The 10,825-nt window shown below is 42.4% G+C and overlaps 1 protein-coding gene across 2 annotated transcripts; it reads left to right on the top strand.

The window, feature by feature from the left end:
* The first annotated feature begins 4,722 nt into the window (after window positions 1–4,722).
* Window positions 4,723–10,563, top strand: LOC128027685 (protocadherin-18-like). 2 transcript variants are annotated; one of them, XM_052615494.1, is made up of 4 exons: window positions 4,723–7,512; window positions 7,856–7,911; window positions 8,264–8,424; window positions 9,211–10,563. In XM_052615494.1, exons 1-4 carry the CDS (start codon window positions 5,020–5,022, stop codon window positions 9,951–9,953), a joined length of 3,453 nt encoding a protein of 1,150 aa, XP_052471454.1. In that variant the 5' UTR covers window positions 4,723–5,019; the 3' UTR covers window positions 9,954–10,563. The 2 variants fall into 2 exon arrangements, with proteins under 2 accessions (XP_052471454.1, XP_052471453.1); XM_052615493.1 differs by having other exon boundaries at window positions 4,724–7,512; window positions 7,823–7,911.
* The last annotated feature ends 262 nt before the right edge of the window (window positions 10,564–10,825 follow it).

Genomic DNA, 10,825 nt, shown 5'->3' on the forward strand with positions numbered 1-10,825 from the left:
GTGTGTATGTGTGTCTGGAGTTTTAATTGAACCCATTAGGAGGAGAGATAGAGTTACTTGACTTAACTCTGAGGGGGTTCTGTCAGTCTCAGGCTTTTACTATAAAGAACTTTTATGCAGAAAACCGTTACAGGATATAACGTATACGTTTTTATCATTTGCAAGTCATTATATAGTAATATGTCTGTTTCTTACATATATTTCTCCTTCATTTTTGATAAACATACAGTTTTCTAAAGACACATCCGACCAATTTAGTGCATAAGGAACAATATTTTCTTTCTCTGATAAATCACATTTAAACCCGCAGTGCTGAAGACATTCATTTGATACAAAGTGTAATCTGGGGGTGCAGATCTGTAGGCGAGAAAACTGCTGAAAATCCAAAAATAACATAAAGGGGGTGTGAAGAAGAAATTGTCAGAGTCAGAAAGTAACAGGGAGAGAAAGTGGCTCTGTTTCTCTGTGTAAGGTGATCTTTCAGTCATAAGAGTTTCCACAGAAATCAGACTGACACTGTGAACACGTGGCACGCTGCTGTCCCAGGCTCCCCAAAAAAGACCCCCACACATCTGCCAAGCTAAGCAGACTGAGCGAAGCTGCAACAGAGGGAAGAAGGGAGGATTTAAATCTACTACATACTGAATGAACCCCCTTCTGAAATATGTCACCTTTGAGCCCCCACATGCGCCAAAGTCACCGATGCCCCCAGAAGTGTGCATGTCTTTGTGCGCTTCGAGAAAAGAAGTGTGCAGAGAAGAACAAACAATAGGTTGTTTCTCCCCCGTCATGTTTCGTGAAGTCATTTTCAGAAAAAGCCTTTGAACTAAAAAGACAAGTTATTCCTCCATGTTGAACACAAACACAGAGCGAGGAGGTTCCATTTGTCAATATGCAGCTCTCTGATCAGCTGAAGGAGAAAAGGATTGAATTGTTTCTTCTTGAACTCAGATAAGCAGTTCAAGCTAACCATGCTATGATTATCAAAAGCAGAAGATCATTGTTGGTGTGTTGTGAAGTCTAAAATAAAATCAGAAAAGCATTTTCTGAACGTGAAATCAGATGCGACATGCAGACTAAAGCAAGGTATCGTTCGGCTACAAAAACAAGTGATCAGGTGACAAAGTAACAGCTGCCAGACAGACGGGAATCAGCCTCTTACACACACTGTTGTGCAGACACACTCTTGCTCTGTCTTTTTAGGACAAAAAAATCAGAGAACAGAACATTCACGTGTTTGTGGCTTGCAAATGTGAGTTGAGTTAGACTCAATATCAAACAGCTGCTTCTCTAAATGTTGGATCTCTGTGTTTTTTGGTCAAAGGCCAACATGGGACCAGCTCTTTCCTTTATACTTTAATTCTGCGATATTAAATCATATACTCAACCTCATGACATTCCAAACCTAACTGACTTTATTCTTTCTGAGGAACACAAAAGAAAAAATTTGGCATTATTATTGGTACACTGTCTACTTAGTATGTTTAGTACAGACTGCAGACAAAATGCAGTCACAATGAGAGAGAGGTTACACATTGTACTTACTAAAAAGTTATACTGTATAGATATATAGAGCATTATCTGATGTTTGTTGTCAAGCTTATCAATTATTAGGGCAGATTATTGTTGACATACTGCATCTCTGACGTGCTGATAAATCCATCCAATCAGGATTACCTGACAATAAGATGCTGACAACACACTTTTCTACAGTGATGCTCAGAAATGGCACACATCATGGTGCACAAAGAAGAACAAGATATTTCAAACTCTTGAAATAGGTTCACCAAAGAACTTTATCAAGAAGGGATAGTTTACACAAAAATGAAAAACTCTTCGTTTTGATAAAAGCGTTGGTGTTTTATGTCCATAGAATGAAAATCAGTGCGGTTATGTGTTATTTTGAACCCCGATGACTTTCATGAAACACCGCTGAAACATTATTTAAAATACACAGAGGAAAAAGTCAGACAAGAGGACCATTCTTTTTGTTTTGTTTGAATTGGAACCTCCACGGAGATTGTGGGAGGGCAGATTTCTCTCCATGACTATGTGGAAGAAATAAATCTTGCCCAAGTATAAACAGAGAGTGCATGATTGAGATCAGTAAACTATTTCTAAACAAACACACGTGTGCGTACCTAATGTCTTGAGAATGTGTTTCCTATTGCGTAAATCTCCAACTCTACTTTGGCCTCAACCCCCAAAATGTAAGCCATGGATTAATAAAGGTTTCATGATGGGCACATGCCTAATGCTTGTGACCTGCCACGAGCCGAGAGAAAGGCAGCGGACAAAGAAGGTAAAATATGGACAATTTGGACAGCAAAGAAAGAACAGTATGAGAAATAAGAAGGAGGGGGTGGAGTTGCCACACAGGCAGCAGATGCTCGCGTGCCTTTACAAAAACCCACGGTGCCCCCTCGACCCACGGCGCCGGAGAATTCCGCCGTGATTCCCCCCTCCCCCTGCGCTCCGCTTCTTCGCCGGTTTCCACGGCCCTTCTGCGAATTGCGACGTCCCACCTGCCATGCGCCATTGTGTGAGTGATCCTTTTTCATTTCAATGATAAAAGTTAATTCCCCCATGTCCCCTCCCTATCCTCCAGCCCGGGGTGACTTTACGACCACAGCTTGAAATTGCATCTAAAATCCTCCTGTCCACACACACACATACACAAAGCCATCTGATGAGAACATATGACGCTGCCAGATTTCAACACCCGCTCATACTGTAGGCCATGCATGCTTAATTGGGCTGCTGCTGTAAAGCTATTATAGCTTAACTACAGTCAACTGTTTGGTCACTTTACGTACAAAGTAGCTAACACATGACGATCCTTTAAAATTAAAACCGTGAAGACAAAGACAATCAATAGTTTAAAATATGATGTGCTTTGGCTCTCATATATGGGCTATAAGTAAACAGAAAACAAGTATAAACTTTTTCATTAATAGCTATCCCATTTATTTAATTCTAGTAGGCCTGTGTAAATGGTATAAGTGATTACCATCAGAAGTTTCTCAGGCGCATCTGCTTGGACACATGCTGCGTCTTTCCCTTATATGGCATGTGAATAAAACCACCCACTCTTTTAAAGCTTACTGACTTGAACTTTTTTGAGCATGAAATGTGATTAGCAAGCAGCAATTACATTACATTTCGAGGAAGCCTTTCACACTAAAAGTTTTCTTGCTGGATCAAAAACTTGCATAAGAAAAAAAAAAAAATCGTAACTTTATGTTTGAGTGTGACAAACGCCCACGGTTTAGATTAGAAGCTGTCATATGCGCTTTAAAAACAGCATCTGAGAGCGATTATTAAATCATAAATGCAATATGATGATATATTGTTGACGACATAGTGGAAAAACTAACTGAAAATATTACATTCGCTCACAAAAATCAGTGATTGATGGGATGCAGTTAGGGTCACTGCTGGTGCTGGATTGAGCAGGTTCGAAGATCCCAGCTTCAGACTTCAGCTGGCCCACGACAGATGGACAGCCACAGGTCACAGGACCGAATTTCAATGCAGTCTCACGGTGCATCTCCATACAGAACACTTTCTGTTTATCAGAACGCTTTTAGTATTAAACAAAATAGGATTCAGCTTCTGTGTTTAAACATGTAAGCTAATTTTATGTGCGCTGCAGTTCCATGCCTAAACTAAGTTACAAACTGCATGGGATAGGGATAATATGCCAAAAGATAAACGTTAAAATTGGTTTATTTAATAATAAACATACAGTGATTCCATACAACACAAATCCCATCTGCGTTTCTCGCGGGACTGACCAATGTATATTTGTTTTCTGGACATTCGAACCAGACGGCCGTGAAACTTATGTTTTCTTTTTGTTTGTGGGTGAACGCGCATAATGATGATAATGCAGCAAAATGGTGAGATGGTGAGTCGTAAAGTGGCATTGTGCACCGCGGGGGTGAGCGTGACCTCTGTGAGAAATCACATTGACTGCGGGTTAATGGAGGTTTGGGGAATCCTTTTCACCGCGCGCGATTCGCCACGCGCGCAGACTCCTCCAGCGAGACACAATAGCGCGCCGATGTGCTGTCTAATATCCTCCAGTTAACTTCATCCTCAAAACTCTAGACTTTAGACTTAAAATAATACATTAATAATACATTTAAAATAAATATTGTTTAAACTCTAGGCTGTATAGTTGCCTATTTAGTGCACTAGCCTATATATAGCCATTACTCAATATTATAATATCATTGAGTTTTTGTTTAGTGTAATACTTAATAGCATATTACAACGTAAAATTTCTGCATTTTAAGTCAAAGTGGTGCCAAAGTGACAATGTGAAGTATTCGACCACTTTATTTAAATAAAGTTAAATGTCAAAGAAAACTACACTAAAAAGTCTAAAAAAGATAAAAAATGGAAATGGATAGAAACAATTATGTTATAATGATGAAAATATTACTACAGTGGGGACTGACCCAAAGTGTGTTGGAGTGACACGAGAAACGTTGGTCTTGAGTAAATGTATTTTTTTTCTATTGTTATGGCACACTTCTGAAACTCTGTCCTCCTCATGGCGAGATCTTGCCAGCTCCACCTCAATCACTGCTCTTTCTTGCCTTTTCCTTTCTTTTCAGGGATGTACAGCCGTGGGGATGGCTGGCGTTTGGAGAAGGTGGGGGCCACAGTCTGAGGTGGGCTGTAAGGGGCCATTCAGTGTTCTCAGAGTCACATACAGAGCACACACACACACACACGGAACTGCGCCTCCCACACACCCGCGCACCAACTCACACACAGTCAGACGAAGAGGAAAGTGGATGTGTGCAGCAGCATTACCGCATCCTGATGCTTTCTCCGAGGCGCTGAATACGCACAGAGAGGGAAAGTGCGGGTTCCTCGAATTAATATGCATTTGCTTGAAATCTATGCACAACATCTGAGGATTTATCATGCTTTAATTGACATCTAACAATCCACCAGCCAGTTTTCTATCTGCGTGGAATAAGTACTTTGCGCACGGCTTCAAAGATGGGAAAAACGAAATACTCCAGCGACAGGAATCTACTGCTTTACAAGACGCTTCTGAAAGTTATATTTCTGTCGGCCGTGGCGCATAATGTTTCGGGGAAGACTTTAAAATACAAAGTTTCGGAGGAGCAGAAAGTTGGCACGGTGATTGCCAGACTGAAAGAGGATGTAGCCGGTATCTTATCCAAACTCCCGAGCTCAGTGTCCCCGCGCTTCCGCGCGATGCAGAGAGGCAGCACCCCTCTGCTCTCCGTGCGCGAGGAGGACGGAGAGATCAGCATCGCCACCAGAATCGACCGCGAGAAGCTCTGCGAGAAAAACTTAAACTGCACCATCGAGTTCGACGTGATCACGATACCCACGGAATACCTCCAGTTGTTTCACATTCAAGTGGAAGTGTTGGACATCAACGACAACGCTCCGCAGTTCTCGCGCGCCATCATCCCCATAGAGATTTCAGAGAGTGCGTCTGTGGGTACGCGCTTCCCTTTGGATAGCGCGTTGGACCCTGATGTCGGGGAAAATGCGCTACACTCGTACTCGCTCACTCGGAATAACTTTTTCAAAATCGATATCAGGACGCGTACGGATGGCGCAAAGTACGCGGACCTTGTTGTGATGAAGGAACTTGACAGGGAAACACAGTCCAGCTACCAACTACAACTGACAGCATCAGACTCTGGCGTGCCGCCGAAATCTGGCTCCACTTTGCTCAAAATCAGCATATCCGATTCCAACGATAATAGCCCGGCCTTTGACGAGCAGGCTTACGTAGTCAACCTCCTGGAAAGTTCACCACTGGGGACGCTACTGGTTGACCTGAACGCCACAGACCCGGATGAAGGCAATAATGGCAAAATAGTCTTCTCTTTCAGCAGCCACGTGCCACCAAAAATTCTAGAGACCTTTAAAATGAACCCAGATAATGGCCACATCACTCTGATTAAGAAAGTTGACTACGAAACTACTTCCTCGTATGAAGTAGATGTGCAAGCTCAGGATATGGGTCCCAACTCCATTCCAGGCCACTGTAAGATAATCATCAAAGTGGTTGATGTCAATGACAACAAGCCAAAAATCAACATTAACCTTATGACTCAGGGCAAAGAGGAGGTGGCCTACATCTCAGAGGCCTCTCCTGTCGATACCTTCATCGCATTAGTGCGCGTTGATGATAGCGACTCAGGTCTAAACGGTGAGGTTGTGTGCCGTCTCCATGGCCACGGGCATTTCCGCTTGCAGAAGACCTACGAGAACAACTACATGATTCTCACTAATGTGTCTCTTGATCGTGAGAAACGCTCTGAATATAGCCTGACGGTAATCGCTGAAGACCGTGGCTCACCAAGCCTGTCCACCATCAAACACTTCACGGTGCAGTTGCAAGATGAAAATGACAACCCTCCACGCTTCGAAAAGAGCCGATATGAGATCTTCAAGTCCGAGAACAATTCGCCCGGGGCATACCTGACATCAGTGGTGGCCACCGACCCAGATTTGGGTTCTAATGGTCAGGTGACTTACTCAGTTGTGGAGAGCCAGGTTCAAGGTAGCTCTATTTCAACTTATGTGACCATTGACCCATCTAATGGTGCTGTGTATGCACTCCGAAGCTTTGATCGTGAAGAAGTTGGCCGGCTTTCGTTCACCGTGCAGGCGCGGGATGGAGCAGGCCTGGCTTCTCTAAGCAGCAACACCACTGTTGTGCTCACTGTACTAGATGAAAATGACAACCCACCTATCATTGTTGCTCCACAACTTATCAACCACACAGCTGAGGTTCCACTATGGCGGCACGCCGAGCCTGGTCATCTAGTGACAATCATCAAGGCAACAGATCAAGATGCAGGGGCCAACAGTGAGCTGACTTGCTCCATAGTCAGTGGTAATGATGAGGGATTCTTTGTCATTGAACAACGCAGATGTGAGTTACGAACCAACGGAAGCGTAGAAGCCTCGGGGCGTGAGGGATTTGATCTCGCAATCCTTGTACAAGACAGAGGTGCGTCGATTCGTCTTTCAGCGAGGGCTGTTCTGCACATCAGCCTGCGGGAATATCCAGAAAGCTACTCCTTGAACCCTTCAGACATGAACAGCCAATCGACTCTAGATGTGTCTATGATCATCATCATCTCCCTTGGTGCCATCTGTGGTGTGCTTCTCATCGTCATGGTGATGTTTGCAACCAGGTGCTCGAGAGAACAGAAGGACCCAAGACATTCCTATAACTGCAGAGTGGCTGAGTCTACCTATCAAAACCATCCCAAAAAACCTGCCCGGCAGATCCACAAGGGTGATATCACCTTGGTCCCCACAGTTAATGGTACCCTGCCTGTGAGGGCCCATCCTCGCTCCCCCTCGGCCTCACCTGCTCCAGAGAGCCGCCAGATCCACCACAGCCGCCAATCACTCAACAGCCTGGTCATCGTCTCCTCCAATCACGTGCCAGAGAACTTTGCACTAGAACTCGCTCATGCCACAACACCTGTTGAGGTAAAACATTTTTTTTATAAATATAAATTCAATGTGAACTGTTAATTCTTGATTATTTAATTCCCCCTAAACTTGTAATATTCAATATGTTTATTTTATTTATAGCATGTTTATTCATATATCCATAGATTATTTCATCATGCATAAATATCCATCCATTTCATTTCCTCATTCACCCCACTTCCCATCACCACCATGGTGTGTCTGTATTTGTGTTTGCTTGCTGTCTGGTCTGCCATTATTCATTTTTATTTCCATTTTTTCTTTCTTTATTCGTCCCCCACCCTGTTTCGTTTCTTTTTGGCTATAGCAAGTCTCACAGCTTCTGTCCATACTTCATCAGGGCCAGTACCAACCCAGACCCAGTTTCCGTGGCAACAAATACACCCGGAGCTACAGGTAACCAATCACACTTCAGCCTGTTGCCACCTTTACAGACCATCCTACAGGAGGTTTAAAGTTCTAGTCCATGAGAGTCTGGACACCCTGCAGTACTTAAGTATCAGATGCTGACAATACATGACAGCCTCATCCTGTCAGCAAGTCAAATGACCTTTGAATAAAGCTTATTTTGTTTATGCATAAACTGCTCCCTCCTTAAGAGGGTCATACATATATATATATATATATATATATATATATATATATATATATATATATATATATATATATATATATATATATATAATTTTTTTTTTTTTTAATGTATTTATTTATTTATTTATGAATGACAATATACATTTTTTTTTAGGTACGCTTTGAATGAGATGGATAAGTTCAGTCTGAAGGACAGTGGACGAGGGGATAGTGAGGCAGGAGACAGTGATTGTGAGATGGGGAGGGAGTCTCCTCTGCTTGGAGAAGGCTTCAGTGAGCTCTTCACTCCTGATGGACATCACAGACTTCATCCAAGTAAGCAAGAGAGTGAGATGTTGAAGAAGAGTACCTTAGATCACCTGAGAGTAGATGCCTGGCCTTGATTTTGCAATATTTGGGCATACCTATTATATATATATATATATATATATATATAGACTATAATATTTTAAAATATATAAACAATGCAAACACATAATATATATAATACATGCAATGCATATACTACATTGATTAACATATAGACACCTTTACAGTCTCTTGATCTCTTCATGAAACACCTAAACAGTGCCAGTATTCTAATCTCAATTTACTGGAGAAAAAACATGATTCCTGATAGAAAACAAAAAACATGAAATATAATATGGGTATTACTGTGACTAGAACAAGAACTGGGTTGTGTGCTGGGATGGGCCATTGATTTCTGTAAATCAGCATGTTTAATCATTCATTCTCTGCTTGAGAGAGAGTTGGCTAAATGAGGGCCTGTTTTGCAAATGCACCAGATTGGGCATTTATTAACTCTAAGATGTGTTATAAATAGCCTTTCAGAATTAATGGTGCTATAATCAGCCCCTAGAACATGAATGAGTGAAGCCAAACATGTTCAATGAGCACTATAAGTTGGCATATTTGATTTGTTTTGCATAGTCTCTAGAAAACAAAGCTGGGTCAGCTGGAGCTAGAAGGATTTTGTTTAGTCATTTGGCTTCTAATTGAAGTATTTGACTAGTTGAGGGTGTGTGCAGTTTTGCTTGCTCTGCCAGAAAACATCAGTCATTAACTAACCCTCTTCCATCAATGCTTTTGCTTCCACCATAGCGATGAAGCTGTGTACCGAAGAGTGTCGTGTCCTCGGTCACTCTGACCAGTGCTGGATGCCCCCCTTGCCTTCCCCAGCCTCCGCTGATTACCGCAGCAACCTCTACATCCCTGGAGAAGACCCTCAACAGAAAGCCACCCCTGAAGAACCACAATCTGGCGAATCAACACTGAGGAAGAAGAGCTTCTCCACGTTTGGCAAAGAGAGCGAGGAGGGAGAGGGGGAGGCAGGTGATGAGGAAGACCTGTGTGGAACGACCTCTCTGCTGTCTGAAATGAACAGCGTGTTCCAGAGGCTCCTCCCCTCCTCGCTGGATAATTACAACGAGACTAATGAAACTGAAAAGGTAACACCCTGCGCTGCTGGGGTGGGATCGTTAGAAAGAAGGAAGGGCCACTTACCTGGTAAACCAAGCCCTGCCACCTATCAGCAGAACGTGGCTGTTTGGGCCGCTAATACGCATTTTCAAAATCCTGGACATGGCCACGCCCCTGCTAGTCACATGACAGCCCTGGTGGCCCCGCTCCCCGCCCCTCTGCCAGGTCCCATGGCAACATCAGCTTCCTCTTCGAAATGGCTACCTGCGATGGAGGAAATTCCAGAGAATCATGAGGAGGATGAGTTAGAGTCTGTGCTCGGGCATCTGCATGGCAAGCGCTGCGACAGTCGCAGCGAAATTATGGACGCCAGCGAGCTGGTTGCAGAAATCAACAAGCTCCTTCAAGATGTCAGGCAAAGCTAAAGACTGAAGCTTAAACTCTTTCTCCTGCTCGCTACAATAAAGTGAAACAGTTTTATATGAGAGAGTGGAGGAGGAAGATAAGATATGGAAACAAAAACAGGAAAACACAGAGACCTGCAATTGTCATTAAAGTTGCATTTCTGGATGTGATGTGTTTTGTGAATGCTAATTATCCAAATGATGTTTGTATTTTCTGGTTTTTGACCACAGTGTACACAGTGTGAGTGTATTTATCTTTGTATTTTAAAAATACAATTTTAATCTTTATATTTATATATGTGTATATACCTAAGTTAAAAATGTACATACAGTTATCAGATTTCTATTTTTATATATGCATGTTGGGAAAATAATCAAAATCAACATGCCTTGGTGTAAATATTCTTATTTATGAAAACAAAAGTTATCTTTTCGTTCTCTTTTCAGTGGTATTGTTATATATGAGTATAATATAAGTACATGGATATTATTGAGTGTGTTATTTGGTGGGGTGGGTCAGGTACTGAAAGCATGTTTTGGGGTGGGAGTGGTATTTATAATGGTTTATTCTTTGTGTCAACTTCTGTTTTACATTGAAGAAATGTCAAAATAAAGAGAAATGCAGATATGTCGTTTGATTACAATCCCCATCCTTTTTTTTTTTTTTTTCTTTTTGGAAGTGTGTTTTTGTTTTATTGTTGTTCCAGTAAATTACAGTATGCGCCTCTCCATTTAGTTTTTATGTTCCTGGAATATCTAGTAAAATGGGAGTGTGCGGTTGTGTTCGTCCTCTTCACAGCACAGACAGATCTGGAGAGCAGCCGTGCAGGGGAAAAATAGCCATTTTTAGTCACTCTCAATTTACGCTGCACTCGTTATGCGCGCCCCCTACT

Source organism: Carassius gibelio, chromosome A14 (assembly GCF_023724105.1).
Source record: "Carassius gibelio isolate Cgi1373 ecotype wild population from Czech Republic chromosome A14, carGib1.2-hapl.c, whole genome shotgun sequence".
Taxonomy (NCBI): Eukaryota; Metazoa; Chordata; class Actinopteri; order Cypriniformes; family Cyprinidae; genus Carassius; species Carassius gibelio.

Excerpts from the sequence above, each read along its gene's own strand:
- LOC128027685 (XM_052615493.1), top strand. The coding sequence starts at position 5,020 with ATGGGAAAAACGAAATACTCCAGCGACAGGAATCTACTGCTTTACAAG. Across the intron at positions 7,513-7,822 it reads ATGCCACAACACCTGTTGAG|CAAGTCTCACAGCTTCTGTC; the intron begins GTAAAACATTTT and ends TTTTGGCTATAG. Across the intron at positions 7,912-8,263 it reads AAATACACCCGGAGCTACAG|GTACGCTTTGAATGAGATGG; the intron begins GTAACCAATCAC and ends ATTTTTTTTTAG.